The sequence below is a fragment of the Tupaia chinensis genome, unplaced genomic scaffold (assembly GCF_000334495.1).
Source record: "Tupaia chinensis unplaced genomic scaffold, TupChi_1.0 Scaffold000063_1, whole genome shotgun sequence".
Classification (NCBI taxonomy): Eukaryota; Metazoa; Chordata; class Mammalia; order Scandentia; family Tupaiidae; genus Tupaia; species Tupaia belangeri.
The window spans coordinates 8,413,428-8,430,981 of record NW_006159521.1 but is presented as its reverse complement, the minus strand read 5'-3'; the positions used below and the strand labels follow the sequence as shown (position 1 = coordinate 8,430,981).

Genomic DNA, 17,554 nt, shown 5'->3' with positions numbered 1-17,554 from the left:
AAAAAAAAAAAAAAAAATTCTCTGAGGGAAAGAAGAGAACATTCTGGAGAAAAGCATGCTCATTGTTGCCTGCCCCAGGCAAAAGTCACAATGCCAAGAAGCCCAGTTTCCTCATCCATAAAACTGCAATAACAATACCTTCTTTTACAGGGATCTTACTACTATTATGGGTGGAAGTATTTGTATTATAAATACTTTAAATTTTCTGTATGTTATGAAGTTTTGATATCTTAAGAAAATTTTTCTGGCTAAGGGGAAGACAAGCCTTCCAGGGTTAGCCATTTTCTAAAGATTATAGGGCCCAGACAGGGCCATATCTTTGATATACGAACTAATCAAGCCAGGGCCATACCCTCTCTATGTGGCCTATACACCCCAGGAGGCAATATTCCTCTGCCTTAATCACCTGAGTGTCTGGTGCTTGGCAACTAGGGACCATGCCTATTGCCTAACGCCCACTGAAATGATCAAATAAGCCAATCCAAAACTGTTCACCCTGTTCTGATCTTACTTTCCTTTGGAAACCACAATAAAAGTAGTGTCTTCAACCTTACCCTTTCTCCTGTCATCTGCCTCCTGTCCACCCTGGTATGCTTCCCATGTGTCCCTTTGTGGGGTAGCATGGCGCGCTATGCCTCCTGTCTCTAGGACCTGTGAATGTAATACCCTTGGTTACATCTTGAGTGCCTCCTGTGTCTCCTTTTGTGGTCATACCTGACTGGGCATCACTTAACAGGACACAGAACAATACTCATAAAACAATTCATGTGGTGCCTGGCACATGAAAGTGGAGTCTGTTGTCACTGTGATTAGGTAACTGTTAAGTGGCACATACCCCTGAAGATGGTGTACAAATAGGAATGCCCTCCCCTGGCAGCCACATCCTGTCTAATCTAATCTACTCCTGCATCAGATCAAGAGGGTGTTACTCTGAAACTGTAACCCACTCAGTTGTGAAACATCTGAGGTCACCGTGCTTTCATAAAGAAAGGGGAAGCTTAGACTCTAGAAAAAGAATAAACAAACAAAAGTAATAAGCATTTTGTACTCACAGTATATCACATGATTGTCTTATATGAAATATTTATTAGCTCCTCAGAACAATCCTATGAAGGATAGACTATTAACCTCCCCTTTCTACAAATGAGGAAATGTAAATGTAAACGATTTTCTAGTCCATTCTCTGTTGCTTAGGAACTGAATACTTAAAACTCAGTGATATATAAGAAAAAAGGATTTTTCACCTCAAAGTTTAGAGGTCCAGGTATTCCAACCAGTGGTGACCCTTTGAAGGGGCTCTGAAGGGGTGCGGGGCATCACATGCCAAGACACAAGAGCGAGTGTGAGTCTGTCTCGCTCTTCTCCTTACAAACACACCAGGATTCAATTTTATGAATATTGTTTTGTGTTCCTTTAAGTGATGACCAGTCAGGTATGGTCACAATAGAAGACACAGAAGGGCCTCAAGAAGCAACAAAGTTTATTACATTCACAGATCCTGATTATCTTAATCCTAATCACTTCCAAAAGGCCCTCTCTCTTCATTTCATAGTTGGATTAAATTTTCACCATCTTTTTTTTTTTTTTTTTTGTCAAAAGGCCCTCTCTCTTCATTTCATAGCTGGATTAAATTTTCACCATCTTTTTTCTTTTTTTTTTTAAGAATTATTTATTGCCAGTAGGTGGCATAGGAATTTACATTGCTGGACACCCACATGACTTACCACAGTTAGAGTCCTGTTTCCAGTGACTTGAAAATCACACTGGGGGCATGTGTGTGGACGCCCAAGATCTTAGGAAGAGAATGGAGAAACAAGGATTGTGGTGTGGCTATCCCCCCTGGTGGGTGATTTCTCACTTTCCCTCTCACTTTCTCTGTCTCTCTCTGGAAATCGCATGCACCTCAGGGCAAAAATCTCTTTTAATAAAAGAATTATTTATACTATTATTACCATTTTTAATTAGCTATAGGGCACATGCACTTACCAGAGAAAGACAAAGAAAGAAAGAGAAAGCAAGCCACCAGGTCCAAGACTCAAACCATGCTCGGCCATGTAGGAGTCCGGCACCTTAACCACCACATCACCTGCTGGCTCTCAATTTTTACCATATTAATCTCATCACAATAGAAACCAAATTTCAACACATGAAATTTTGGGGGACATGTTCAAATAATAACAGTCAATAACAGTCAATAATTTATGTTTAATAGCTATTAAATGGTGAAATGTAAATAGAAACCCAAGCTTTTTTTTTTTTTTTTTTTTTTTTTTTAAAAAATGTCACAAAACAAATTTTTTTTTTTTTTTTTTTTTTTTTTTTTTGTGGCGAGGTTTTTGCTATATGGCACATGCGTTCGCCAGAAAGAAAGAGAAAGAGACAGAAAGTGAGAAATCACCCCCTGGGGGTATGGCCACACCTCAATCCCTTTTCCTCCATTCTCCTCTGGGGATCTTGGGCATGCACACAAATGTGCCTGGCATGAGTTTAAGCCACTGGGTCTGGGACTCAAATTGCGGTCAACTACATGGGAGTCCAGCGACATAGCTATCATGCCAATTGCTGGTCCCTAGAAACCCGAACACTTTCATTCTTAGCCTTCAAGCTTAATCCAAGACTCTACTCTCACAAAAGTAAGAAAGTAGTTTTCTGCCCCGCTCCAGATGATGAAGTCATGCCTAATGAGCTCAATGTGCTGGTTCTTCCCATGAATAGATCCCCATAGTAGAAATAAATGCATCAATCAGGTTCCTGTCTGAATCTACTCCAGGACAAAGTGATGCAGGTGGAGGTGATAGACTTTTGACGGGAGAAAAATTCTACTCTCTGGGTTATACGTGGGAATGAGGAGAGACAGTGGTAAGAGTTACCTGAAAGACAGAAGCTGGGGTTCAAGGCTAGGTTGAGAATCAGGAACCATCTAAAGAAGTATCAGTGCTAAAGCAGATGAGCTGAAAGGTGAAAAATCTCATTGACGAAAATAGAGAACATTATGCTATAACTGCTATAATTCATGTTTCCCAAGCTTCCAAGAGTAATGTCACTTTTCATATAGACTTCACTGCCAGGGCGGCCTAGGCTGACAAGCCAACTGAAGTAACTCAGTGGTTTTTCACGTTGTAATTTAATGAACAGGAATCTTGTGTAACTAGCCAGTGTCTAGTGAATTTGATAATCTGAGTCACATTTAAATAACACAATAAAATTAAGTTCTAGACCTGCAAAACTGAAGACAATATCTTGGGTCTCTGTTGATTCAATTCAGAGGAAAATCTCCTTTCACAAAAGAGTTAGTCAGCCTCTCTTTTTAAATTCTTTCAAGAGGCAAGAAGTTCCAGGAATCCTATGCACTCATAGTTCACTGAGTTCAACTGAATGCAAATTAAATGACAATATTACATTTCATGAACAGTGGTGGCAACAAGGGATGGCTTTTCCTTCAAGCTTCCCCAGATTTCATTATAATGAGGCTATTTTTTTAGTGTATTACTGCCATTTTCTGAACTTATATAAAGTATCTTCATAAGACAGTTTCTTTTATTGATCTGTATCAAGCACACAGCATACTCTAAAGCAAGTCTCCCAGCTCATCTTTCAACCAGACTTCTGGTTCTAAGGTCTCCACTGTTCATGAGTGAGATCAACAGCACGACAAGGAGGGACAGCACATTTCAGGGAAATGAAGTCAGGACTTGGGACTAGGGTGCTTGGTTCCAGCATTCTAATCCTGGCCTTACTGTGAGTAGACTCTAGGGAAGCCACTGAGATTCTCAGGCCTTTCTTAGGGTAGAGGACTTGGGTTTTGTGTACGTTAAGGCTTTTTTCATTCTTAAAATTCAGTGATCTCGTGAATGTCTCTGCAAGAAAGTAAATAATGTTCATATCAATTTATTTGAAAACAGACTTGTCAGAGAAAGTGAACAGTTTCTCTCAACCAGCTACTTAGTCCTCATCTTTGCTATAGTTTGACCCAGGGCTCTCTTACGAGCTGGAGGTTCTGTACATTAATCAAATTTACCAATACTTTTAATTGGAGTGAGAACATTTTGAGGACAGGACTGTTTTACATTGATCTTCTCTGCTCAGGACCTGGCACCACACTAACTTATACATACACAAACATTTGCGGAACTGATCTGGATCAATATGGATACGAACAATGTCGTGCTATAGACAATATACGCGATATGTCCAATTCATACCTCTTAAGATAGTGTATTAAACCACTTTCAAGATATCTCTTTACCTCCATGTACTAAATATAATAAATGTTTTAAAATTTTAGATAAAATGTTCATTCGAAAAATGTTATTGACTGCTTTTTTCCCCCTGCCTGAAGAGAGTGCAATTTTTCTTTCGTGTCCTTTAGTAGCATACCAAATTTCAACAGTCAAACCCTTTGATATCATGGGACAAACAAAAATAAAAGTGATCTTGCTTCATTTAGTCAACATGCTTTCCCTTAAATTCTCTCTGAGCAAATGTTTGAGTAAACGGAAGGTCTTTATCTTTGTACCCAAAGGATCAATGAACTCAGATCATAGGGGACATGAAAATCACAAAGCTAAGGATCTCTTTAGCAAGTGCACATTAGCCATGGCTGTATCCAGTTGAAATGGAATTGACTTCAAATTTTTCTCTATGAATTATGCAATCAGTAATAAATTGGTTATTTTTATCAATTTGCCTGTTAAAGCCACTTCGTTTTATGCAGAGTTGATCAATTATTTAGAGATTAGATTAGAAAAAGGCTATCTGGGTAGACATGATCATAGTCGATAATTCTTCACATTAAGCCAAAAGAGGTTTGGTGTTTTGAGTATGATCCTCCATTGAGAAGCATAGCATTTAAAATATACCTTCGAGACCAGCAGAGGGCGTAATGGCTACTTCGCTGGACTCCCACATGGCCAACTGCAATTCAAGTCCCAGACCTGTTGACTTGAAACACGCTGGGTACGTGTGTGTGCGTGCCCAAAATCCTGAGAGGAGAATGGAGGAGAAGGGATTGTGGGATGGCCATTCCCCCTTGGTGGTTACTTCTCGTTTTCTGTCTTTCTGTCTCTTTCATGCCTTATAGCAAAAATCTCTCTGAAAAAAAAATCAATGAAACAAAATTAAACACGCCTTTAACTCACTACCAAGAACAAAGGTTTTGTTGCTAGTGCCAGAATCTGCAGTGAGTTTCTGGAGAATGGTCTATTTGAAAACATAATTTTGTTTTGGGGTGAGGAAGGTTGGAGCCAGAAGGACTCTTGCACTTTGCTGCTTAAGAAATGTTTTCACTTTCAGAATATGCTTTGTGCACGAGTCATCTGAGTGTTTGGCTATTTGGGGAAGGCGCCAGGTCTACTGATTCCAAATCCATTAAAGTGGTGAAACTGTTCAGCAAACAGTCTTTGGCCAAGAGGAGGGAGAGTTATGACTGGTATTGAAGTCACGACACCTAATTGCACTCATGGGGACACTTCATTTTCTTAGCCTCCACAGAGATGAGCATCAAGATATTGAGGATGAGCAAGTGCGTTTAAAGAAGCTTCCTGGAAACGGGAAATCACGGAAAGAAGGGAAAAGAGCAACACAAAGGAAACAGTACCGGCCCATTGGGAGAGGGCATTTCCTCCGTGACTGAGAAGAAAGTGCACTTCCGGTTCTTCACGTTTGGAGGAACGGGCTCTTCCTAAATGAAGGCTGTCTGGAGAAACACGGCCGTCCACGTGTTGAAGTCTCATCCAGTTAAACTGTAACTGGTTTCTTGAACATGTTCTACTTCTGCAAAATTACTTTGGCCTCGGATCTATTATCTGAGGTTTACCTAACTCTCTAGTGAAATTAATACATTAATTATTGTTTAATGACTTGTTTGGAGTGGGGACAGGATATTGGGGGAGTGGAGGAGAACCCTCATTAAATGACTGGTAAAAACAAAACATAATTTTGTTGTTAAATGTTTAGAAGTAATTGTAATATATATATTTTTTTACTAGCTTAAAATGGATTTTAAAAATTGTAATGATACATAACCTAAGGCGGTTTGGGGAGATGAGGGCGATTTACCTTGCACATGTGCCCCAGCGTCTCCAGGGAGTGTCCTAGACGCCTATGGAGAACCACAGGATGCCTTATAGCAGAAGGATGCCATGTCTCCTCTGGGTCTAAAGTTGAGGTGAACTAACTGATCATGAGCATTGCTGTTTCTCTCCATCGTGTTGCAACAACTATAAACTAGAAATTCACAAGTTTTAAGGTAGGTTACCTTGAAAAGAGCTATATAAACTGATTTTTATGTCCTCTGTACTTAAAGGAGCAAAACAATTATAATTTGTAGAGTTGCTTCTGGAAGGAAAGTCTTCTGACCTAACACTTTCATAGACATGATTGAGGTACAACCAAATAAGAGTGATAGTTAACTTGCTAGAACAAAAAAGGAATCCCCATACTCTCAGGACTGTATGGAGAGCACGCTGGTTAGTACACAACAACCAGTAGGCATTTGGGGTTCTCCACTGGCAGACTTTGAAATGCAAGCAGTGGATTCCTGCCCCAGCTGCCAAGAGATCTGGGGGCTGGGGGTTGTTCCCTTTCTCAGGGGACCATGTTTAGCAACTTCGTTAGTGGGGGTGAGAGGGTAGGAGAGTACACGGACATAGAGGGGAATGAAAGTTCTACTTTTGGGTTTTTTTTTTTTACTCCATGTTAATGTGTGGGACATGTGACTCCTCACCCCACGCCTCAGCCTGGTAAATAATTCAGGCTTCTAAAATGCTAACCCTGTGGTTACATTACTAACTACCTTCTACACAGCAAAGCTGCTACTGCACCATCAGCAGGGCACGTGCTTTTGTTTTTCTACCATTCTGAAAATAACTCACAGGAAGTGTGATCAGTTGTGTAGTCGTTCTATGAAACAGTATAATCCTAATGAAATTAGGAAAGATCAAACAAATATCTATCCATGAACTAAAATCTCCTTTCAATTTTGGCAAAATGGATTTCTCTGTGAAGTTTGAATTAGGAGAGCAAAGGTTTAGATTTCAATCCTCACTTTCTTACTATGTCCCTGCTCTTTCTGTTTTCTTTCTTTCTTTCTTTATACATTTAATCCCTGTGTATCATTACAGCATACTAAATGAATTTTCCTATCATGAATATCTACAAATAGAACTACCATACAATCTAGCAATTCCATTCCTGAGTATCTGTCCAAAGGATAGGAAAACACTGAATCAGGAAAACACCTGCCCTTTCTTAAGCTTCAATTTCCTTGACTGTAACGTGAGTTTTCTCTTCACTTCCCAATTCAATATGTGCTTATTGAAAGAATATGCACCAGGGACACAAGAGGCACTGGGTAACCGCTATCTTGAGCTGTTTTATTTTTCATTCCTTTGCATTTCTTCCTATGCTTGGACCCTAAAAATATGTTGAACAGGGGCCAGACCGTGATGCTGTGGTGAAACAAGACATTCTGTGTGAGGCAAACCTACGTGGAAAGGGTGCAGTTGCATCCAGATACCTTCCCGAGTACACAGGGCACACATGCCCATAAAAAGGGGCTCACTGCAGTGGAGAATGGATTGTGGCATCAGGACCCTGTAGAGGGTGCTGTGTCTCTGTCCCTTTCTATCCGTTTTGCTCACTCTCACTCCTGGAATAAATACATGAACTTATAAAAATAGATGTTGAATAGTTTTCAGTTTTTGTTCTTAAATCAAGGGAATAATTCTTTATGCATTCTTCTGTAACAACCTTTTCTTGTTCAGTCAACAGTTTCCAACTTTCTAGACATTCATAGTGTGGTAAGAGAGACAAGCATGTAACAAGAAATTGCAATTTTTTCTGCTCCCTTTATTTTATAACTGCTTCTTGAGATATAAATAAAATAATTTATGCAAATGCTTAATAAACTGTGAAGAGCTACTTAAAAAAAAAAAAAAAAAAAGATAAAGAGGGGATGCAGCACTTAGTGTAAGGGCTATGTCGCTGAACTCCCATGCAGTCGACCGCAGTTTGAGTCCCAAACCCAGTGGCTTAAATCTCACGCCGGGCGCGTGTGCGTGCGTGCCCAAGATCCCGAGAGGAGAATGGAGGAGAAGGAATTGCAGCGTGGCCATCCCTCCTGGGGGGTGATTTCTCGCTTTCTGTCTCTCTCTGTCTTTCTGGCGAGTGCATGAGCCCTGTAGCAAAAATCTCTCAAGGAAAAAAAAGAGAAAAGTCTAGCGTTCAGGGACCAGCAGTTAGCGTGATGGCTATGTCGCTGGACTCCCATGTAGCCAACCGCAGTTCGTGTCCCGGACCTGGTGGCTTAAAACTCACACTGGTCGCATGTGCGTGCGTGCCCAAGATCCCAAGAGGAGAACGGAGGAGAAGGGATTGAGGCATGGCCATCTTCCCTGGGGGGTGATTTCTTGCTTTCTGTCTCTCTGTCTCTGTCTTTCTGGTGAGCACATGCGCCCTATAGCAAAAACCTCTCAAAAAAAAAAAAAAAAAAAGGTCTAGCATTCAGTGTTCTCTCATTCTTGGATCTCCACAAATATTTATTAAATTATATGATATTTTATTATGAGATAATTTGTGTATTTGGTAAAGACAAATTTATAGGTTTTCTTAGTTCATCTAAATGAAATACATTTAAACAAAGAGATATTTCTTTTCTTCTTATAAAGATTTTTTGCCATAGGACATGTACACTGCCAGCGAGATAGAGGGAGAGAGAAAGTGAGAAATTACCCCCCAGGGGGGAATGGCCATGCCACAATCCCTTCTTCTCTCTTTTCCTCCTGGGATTTTGCGTGTGCATGCACAAGTGCCCAGTGTGATTTTCAGCTGCCAAGTCCAGGACTTGAACCATGGTCAGCCATGCAGGAGTCCAGCACCTTAACCACCTGCTGACCCCAAAACAAGGAGATATTTCTGAAGTAGAATATTTGCTACGACCCCCTTGCTGTGGCTCTGCCCTCTATCTCTTATCCTTTTCCAAAACCTTACCCATTTCTCATCAATCTCTAAGACACACCATCCCTTACCTTGCCCTTGAACCTCCTGACCAGAGGAACATAGAAGGATGAGTCTCAGGGTACATGGGGGAAACGAGGATGAAGTATTTGTTATGCTCATTACTAGTAAATTTTGTTTAAGCTGAATTTTTAAAAGTTTTCTGCCCTTTTGTTTTTGAAAATTTTGCCAAAAGGCATGTGCACTTGCTGGAGAAAAACAGAGAGAGGTGGAAACTAAGAAAGCAGTCCTTTCCGCTCCATGAAAATACTCATGCTACAATCTCTTCTCTCTCTCTCCTTCCTCTCAAACTTTTGGACACACATGCACATATGTCCAGCATGTTTCTCAGATTACCAGATCTGGAACTCAAACCCCATAGTTGGCCATGTGGAATCCAGTGACCTTAATCACTGGCTGGCCTTAAAAATGTGTTTCTTTTGTTTCATATAAAAATGTTCCTCCCCCACAATAGCAAAAATGACTATCCATGTCAGAGGGTCACTGGAAAATTTGAATATCATAATACATGTTTTAAGTTAGACACACCTTAATACATGAATATTATAATTCATTTTGAATACTATTTCTAAGTTTTATTTTCATTTTAGGCATTTCAAAACATTTCATATCATGAAGAAAAAAATTTTATGTAAACTTACTATTTTTTTTTTTGGAGAAGTTTTTGCTATAGGGCGTGTGCCCTCATCAGTCAGACAGAGAGAGACACAGAGACAGAAAGCGAGAAATCACCCCCCAGGGGGGATGGCCACGCCACAATCCTTTCTCCTCCATTCTCCTCTCGGGATCTTGGGCACGCACGCGCATGCACCCGGCGTGAGTTTTAAGCCACCGGGTCCGGGACACGAACCACGGTCGACTACGTGGGAGTCCAGCGACATAGCCATTATGCTAACTGCTGGTCCCTGAACCCATCTTCTAGTTTATGAAAAATAAGACCATTACCTCAGTCTCCTATGTGGTTCCTTCTCACATCCTCATTGCAAATGACCACTGTCTTGAATTTTTTTTTTAATCATCTTTCTAGATTTCTTTGTATTACTTCCTATGCTTGGATCCTAAAAATATATTGAACAATTTTGTTTTTTCTTAATGTAGAGAAATTATTCTTTGTGCATTTTCTTGCAACTTCTTTTTTTTTTGGTTCAACCTCACATTTCTGAAATTCATGTACCTTATTATGTGCAACTGTAATTCATTAATTTCTACTGCTTTATGGTATTCCATTATAAATTTACTAAGTTTACTTATCATTTAACAATTAGTTAGCATTTGGATTGCTTTTAGTCATTTTGTTACTAGAAATAGCATGAATAATAATAAAAAATATAAATAAAGAAAGACATAGAGCTGTCATAAACTGTTTTATATATTTCTGTATGCATATGTATGCAGCAATATTTCCCAAGGTATATTTCTAGGTATTAGATTTCTGGGTTGTTAGGTACACACACCTTTAAATTTTTTAGATAATGCCAAACTGTCTTTGGTTTCAGAAGGGATTATGCCAATGTCTATAGTCAGTAGCAATGCATTGGGATTGCAGATGTTCTACATGCTTGCCACCTGTTGATACCATATTTTTTCTTTTTGCGAATCTGGTTAGTATGAAATATAATCTCACTTGGGCTTTAATTTGCATTTGTTCTATCACTAGTGAAGCAGAGAATATTTTCATGTTTATTGGCCAGTTGAAGTTTTTCTTTGAAGTGCCTTTTTAGGTCTTTTGACCATTTTCCAATTGGGTTGCTTACTTTTTCTTTAGAGATACTAGATATTACTTTTATCTATATATCTTCTTCTAAATGTCTGTGTCTTCCTTTATTCTATCTTTTGATAAACAAACATTTCTTAAATTTAACCTAGTCAAATATATCAACATTTTCTTCCATTGTTTCTTTATTTGTGTCTTGTTTGGAAAAATCATCCTATGCTGACAACAGAGGATTTTGAATGCTATGCCTAGAATTTTTTTCTTTTTTTTTTTTTTTAATCTATAGCATGTTGAAGAAAAGATATGTAATTTGGACAATTACTGACAGTAGTCTAAAGTTTAGATAACAGAAGAAGAATCTGAAACTAGAGAGAGATCAATCATTATTCATTTCAATTGTCCACATGAAAGACACACATACGAAAAGGGTTTCTTGAAATAAGTTATTCTAATTTCTAAATATATCCAATCCATTTTAATTAAAATTGAGACCAGAAATACAAACTTCAAAAGCAGAAACTTTGACTTAATTTTAAGAATAGCCACAAAGAAAGAAATAGAAGAATTAAAATGGAAAAGAGGAGGGCTGGTCCATGGCCTAGTGGTTAAGGAAGCCATATTCTACATGGCAGTTAAAATCCTGGACTCGATGGCTTGAAAAACATGCCAGTGGGGGAGGGGGCTCAGTAGGTGCTATAGTGGTTAAGGTACTGGACTCCCACATGGCTGACCACAGTTTGAGTCCTAACCCAGTGGCTTGAAACTCATGCTGAGTGCATGTGCATGCATGCCCAAATTCCTTAGAAGAGAATGGAAGAAAAGAGAGTGTGGCATGGCCATCTATCTGAGGGGGGTGGTTTCTCACATTTTCTCTCTCTGTCTCCAGTGAACACAAGTGCCCTAAAGCAAGAATCTCTCTAAAAAAAAGGAAAAGAAAAACATGCCAGTGGTGTGAGTGAGCACGCCAGAATTCCTAATAAAATGGAGAAATGGAGAAGATGGAATGGCAGTATGATTGTACCCCATTGGGGGAATTTTATTCATCTTTCTCTGTCTCTCTCTGTCTCTCTCGATCTCTTTGGTGAGCACAAGCACTACTCTCTGGCAAGAGGAAGAAATGAAATGATGATTATTTATAGCTCATATTTTATCCTATTTCAAAAAGCTAAGATAACCAAACCAGTTAGGATTTTTAATGGTGAAATTAACAGAAATCACATTCAAACAGACTTTAAAAATATGAAATATTATTTGTCTCCTAACTACAAACCCATAGGTGGAGTGAGTCTCAGGGTTGATAGACCAAGAAATGAGCAATGTCATCAATTACTCAGGTATGTCCTATCTTCCTGCCCTGCTAGTCTCTGAATCAGTTTTATAAGAAGGCTAGTCATTCCCCTACTCCTCTCCATTCAAGATTACATGATGGCTCTAGTTGGGACTGTAAGCTTTCTTGATGGTGTTTAGTGGATGACAGAACTGAGTTCTTGGAGCTTTCACAGAAATGAAAAACTTCTTTGTAAAGTCCCATCAAGTTTCCTCCCAAATTTCATTACCCAAATTAAACTGTATTATCCTGGAACAGGTATGATTTCAAGGGAAAGAAAACTTATTCTGATCAACCTAGACTAATCAATGTCTACCCTTAGACCTGAAAATGGTCAGTCTTTCACCTAAAGCCTATAGTTGCATAGAAAAGAAGGTGGATATGCAAATGAAAACTCTGGATAGAAAGAAGGCTTAGTAGATACCAAGTAGGCAACTAATAATGTTCACTATAATATAAGCTAGAAGCCTATTTGAAATTATAAAGAAGTTTAAATGATGGCACATATACGCAAGAAAATATTCCATAGTCGTTAAAAGATGAATTGTACACTGGCATAGAAAGATGTACAGAACATTTTAAGCAGGAAAAACTTATTAAATATAATATAATTTCATTTGAAAAAAAGGAGAAATATTTAAAGAAATCTACTGAAAAAAACTATAGGAATGTATTTCAATTTTATTAACCATAGTTATCACTGAGAGTAGTGACTATGAAACATTTCATCTAAATACTTCTGAATGATGTATTTTAATTTAGTATGATGTTATACTTGGGGGAAAAAGTTATTTTTTTCTCCCAAATGGGAAAAAACAAGAAAGTGGAGGAAATGGATGAAATGATAATTTGAAGTGAAGCAACTTTGAAGGGATGTTTTTCAGCATAAGAAAGACTGGAGCTTGTTTTCTTCCCTGGGAAGAAAGCCAGTTTGGGAAAGGGACTGAGAGGTTGAGAACGTTGCTTGGCCAAGGTCCCAGAGGGGCTGGAACAGAACAGCAACATGGGGGCCAGCTTTAGAAAGAAGGAAAGGAATAGAGGACAATACGATAAAACTAGGGCAACTTTGTGAGGAGGAGGGGCACAAAGGAGTTACAGCCAATGAACCCTATTTGTTTTCCCAATGGATTGGGAGAAAAAATAATCAGCTGAGTAGGAGAGTTGAGATTCAGAGCTGGAGGGGCATAGAAGAGGTATATGGCTGCAGCTACATAGAGAGAACTAGGGCATGATATCCAACTTACCAGGTATGCTCACGAGGTTCTCAGACTACATCCCAGATCTATGGAATCAGAGTCTCTGAGGGAAGGCGTTTCTAATGTATAATAAATCTGGAGCATTTGAAATCAAAGGTTAAGGATATGGGGGGCCACTTCCGTACTGTAGCACAATTATTTACAATCAAATCAATTAATACATTTCTATGATTTTCTCTAGTATCATTCAACAGCCTAAGAAGAACACATCTGAGAAAATACAGGGCTGAGTACACCCAGAGTTGGGCTTTGGCCACATGGGTGTAGAGAAAGTCAACGAATCAGTGGAACCTGAGATGCTGGTAAGTGTATCATTAGCTTAGGCAATCATGAGATAAGAACCAGGTGGAGAAGGAGTTATTGAGGGACTGGAATTTATGAGGAGAATGTAAAGTAGATTTGGGAAAGTTGGACAGTGGGTGAAAGGTGAGGACTGAAACTTGTAGTCAGTGAGATGTGTCTTGGTGTTAAAGATTTTCAAAGAGGAACAGTCTTAGGTGGTGATACAACCCCAACAACAGCCACTGTTTCTGTAGTTAATTGGAAGTATAGTTGACCAAAGTAGGACGGGGACAGGGAAGTTTGGTCTGAGTGTGAGGTGGGTACCATTCTGAACACTAGACTTCTATCCTAGGATCCCATGAGCATAGGCAGAAATGCTTACTCATGGCAAAACCAGAGATACAGAGAAGAGAACGGTGGGGAGAAGAGAATGCAGGGAAGGACAGAGACAGGGAGAACAGTAGGAGCTACATGGACTGGCCCTGGAGACTCAGCATGGCACTGCATCCTAGGGTGCATGCCAATTTTAGAACTGTTGACAGCAGGATAAGTGACCTCTCGGACACTGTGCTAGCTGATATTTTATTCTATTTCTGGCTTATACTTCTATTTTACTGTATGGTGCATTCATTCGCAGGTCTTTGTCACTTAGTCTATTCCACAAAGACTATTCCTCAACAGTAGAGAAGTGCTTTTCTCACTTCTAAATTCCTACTGCTTAATGCTATGCCTGACACATGCCCCATGCAGTGTGTAAGGTTTTTCTACATGAATGAATGGAAGAAATTAAGCATCCTCACACTTCCAATTACAATGGTGGAGAGAGGGCATTTCTACAAAGACCTCTCTCGCAGGTGGATAAAGGGAGGGATGTTGTTTACTGCATATCTTCTTAGATGTTTTTGAAAATTTTGTTTGGTGACAGGCTTGGGAGTGTGAATTATGTTTAATGATGAGTAATTTATGGTGCCAGTGGTGAATAAGATGACTGTCAACTGAAGGTAGAATGAAAGAAAGAAAGAAGATATCCTTCCCTTTCTGAGCATGAAGCATTCAGTATCTCAAGCTCAGCCTCTGCTTTTTTCAGACTTTTTCCCCAAGGAATCCATTCTTTGGATTCATTGATCACCTCTATGAGCCCACAGACATTTCTTCCATATGTGAACCCATATCCTTTCTTCTTTACATCTCTTAGAGGCAGCAGGGAGCTCTTGAGACTCATTTTTGCATAAGCGGAATTAATGCATTCCTGGTCCTCATCCAGGGTTTCCTCTTCTAGGGTTGAGCATCACCTTCCTCAGAAAGTTAGGCACTCAGGAGCCAACCTGGAAGAGTCCTTTTGCCTCATCTTCCACATTTAATCCACCAAGTCCTTCCAATTTTAAGTCCTGCCGATGACTTATGCTTTTAGTCCTAAGCACTACTTGCAAGGCTCAGTATACTCTGACCCTTATCTATAGCAGAGACTCATTTTGCACACCATGCTCCTTCACTCTCACTGGGGTCCCTCCACCGTGTTTTTTTGTTTTGTTTTAATTGTTTGATATGCACCAAGCTGACCTGCATCTCCACCCCCACCCAAGGCATTTGTACTTGCACTTCCTTCCCCACTTCATGTAGTTAACTCCTATGTTCCTTTCTGGTCTCAACTGACATGATTTCCTTGGAGAAGCTATCAGAAATGTCTCTGAGAAGGTTAATCCCTTTGTTATATTTGCACATAGAAACATGGCCCTCATCCTTACAGTATACATCTCAGCTGTGATTTTATATTAGTGCATGGGTGATTGCTTCTCTTATGTGTGTCTCCTTCTCTAGACTCTAGGCTCTGTGAGAGGCCTTTGTGTGTTTTTACTAAGCTCAGTGCTTGACACATAATGAGTATGCTATAAATATTTGCTAGATGAGTGAATAAAGAGACTAGAGAACACCCTGTGTGTTATTAGTTGTAGTCACAGTAATAAGGTCCTGTTTCTCTGGTCCATCCACTGGGACTTGGGAATAGTGTGGTCATAGAGAACTCTTCTAGACAATGATATTCATTATAACTAACCAAGAATTAAACCCAGAGCATGGTGCTAGCTGATATTCTCATTCTGTTTCTGGCTTATACCTCTATTTTACTGTATGGTGCATTCATTCGCAGGTCTTTGTCACTTAGTCTATTCCACAAAGACTATTCCTCAACAGTAGAGAAGTGCTTTTCTCACTTTTGAATTCCTACTGCTTAATGCTATGCCTGACACATGTCCATACAGTGCGTAAGGTGTTTCTACATGAATGAATGGAAGAAATTAAGCAACCCCACACTTCCGATTACAATGTTGGAGTGAGGTCATTTCTAAGAAGACCCCCCCTCCCAGGTGGATAAAGGGAGGAATGTTGTTTACTGCTTATCTTCTTAGAGGCTTTTGAATATTTTGTTTGGTGACTGGCTTGGGAGTGTGAGTTATGTTTAATGATAGGTTTTTGTTTTATTTTGTTCCTTGTTCTGCAATGGTGTGGCCTCAGGCAAGTTATAACTTCTTTAGGTCTAAATTCTAGATGTTACCTACAGATTAAATGTCTCCTCTTGCCCTTGGATTCTCACCAGCTGTTTTTGCCACATCCTCTTCTCCCTCCCTTCCTGACTGCCTCCTCAGCTGAAAATGACTGACAGCCTCCTGTAATGGTAGGGGAGGGCCTGAAACAGAGCTGGCTTCTCTGTGGGAGGGTTGGGAGTAAGTACGCAGTGTGGGTACTAATTTCATGGGACTGCCTTGGTATTCAGAAACTACTGCCGGATTCTATTTCTTCAGACAAACCAGTTTTGAAAAACAAGGCTTGAATATTTGGCAGGATGAGAAGCTAGTCCTAAACAAAGTTTGTTACCTGTAAGAAAGTTAATTCATCACATCTAAATGGTATAGCCTAGGAAACTTGGTTAGGTATGTATACCCCCTTTCTTGTTTGATTGGCATGACATATATTCAGAATGATCTCTTTCTGGCTCAGTCATCAGCAGTTTAGAATTTCAAGCTGCTATTATTTATTTTCTATTTTGTATTTTGCCTAAATATTTCATGGGAAACGAATGGGAATAAGTTGGTTTCTTAAATTGAAATCCTTCTTCAAAAGAAACTCAAAAAGTTGCTTCTACTCTCTTTCTGATTCTTGGATCCCAAACTACCCTTAGTAGATGAAGTCTAGCTTTAGTAACCAAGAAGACAACCTCTTCTGCTCTACGGATTTGCAGTGCAAAGCTTGCGATAGTGTCTCTGCATGTTTATTTCTCCATCTCTAGAATAGTCACAGTGGTTCTTACAAACCTCAAGGTGGTGTCATGAAATCACTAAAATGATAATGAAGAAAACACGAGTAATTAATCTTGTCAGAAAATGAATCTATATTTTCTTCATAGTTTAATTTACCTCCTTTAGCAAAGAATGACTATACTGTATGTATCTGTACCTGATTTGACAATTCCAAACTACACCCTAGCCACCCACTTCAGAATAGGGTAAAAAAAAAAAAAAAAAAAAAATCAGAAGCCTACAATTGTGTAACATGTAAATCTCTTCTGGACCAGGGCCCATCACTGTGGTTTGGCAATACAACCAGCACAACATCTCTTTTCTCATCTCTTGGGAAAAAAGAAAGAGAGAGAGAAACTACCTTGAGAATAAAGGTAATGATTAATTTATCAGGCAAAAAAGGATCATTTTGGGGATTTCAGGTTTTAACTCGCTAATTCAAGCAAATAGCAAGCAGGGGATGACAGTTTCACCAGAAGAGGATTAAGTCACAGCCTCTAATTGGTACCGCACTTGTACAGCCAGAGAATCTCACCAGACACCTCCAGAAATCGGAGAGCAGTTGTCAAAAGTTCCATGTTCACGTGAAGGTGGAGACCAGAACAAGAAGGTATTCGTGGCAAGAGTGGTCCTTGGAGAAGCCCCCAGATGCAGCCCCAGAAAGGAC

General features: G+C 39.5%; 1 protein-coding gene and 1 pseudogene across 3 annotated transcripts in view; both read left to right on the top strand.

Moving 5' to 3' along the window:
* The first annotated feature begins 5,276 nt into the window (after positions 1 to 5,276).
* On the top strand, positions 5,277 to 13,503 carry LOC102470640 (28S ribosomal protein S33, mitochondrial pseudogene; annotated as a pseudogene).
* Positions 13,223 to 17,554, top strand: part of AQP9 (aquaporin 9) — a 53,652-nt gene continuing 49,320 nt past the window's right edge. The window contains exons 1-2 of one of the 3 annotated variants that reach the window (XM_006141780.3): positions 13,223 to 13,303; positions 13,494 to 13,614. In XM_006141780.3, coding sequence (XP_006141842.1) covers positions 13,570 to 13,614 — 45 coding nt within the window. In that variant the 5' untranslated portion in view covers positions 13,223 to 13,303; positions 13,494 to 13,569. Of the gene's footprint in view, positions 13,304 to 13,493; positions 13,615 to 16,346; positions 16,522 to 17,162; positions 17,521 to 17,554 lie in introns of those variants that run through there. The other 2 variants (XM_027765992.1, XM_027765994.1) reach the window with 2 other exon arrangements.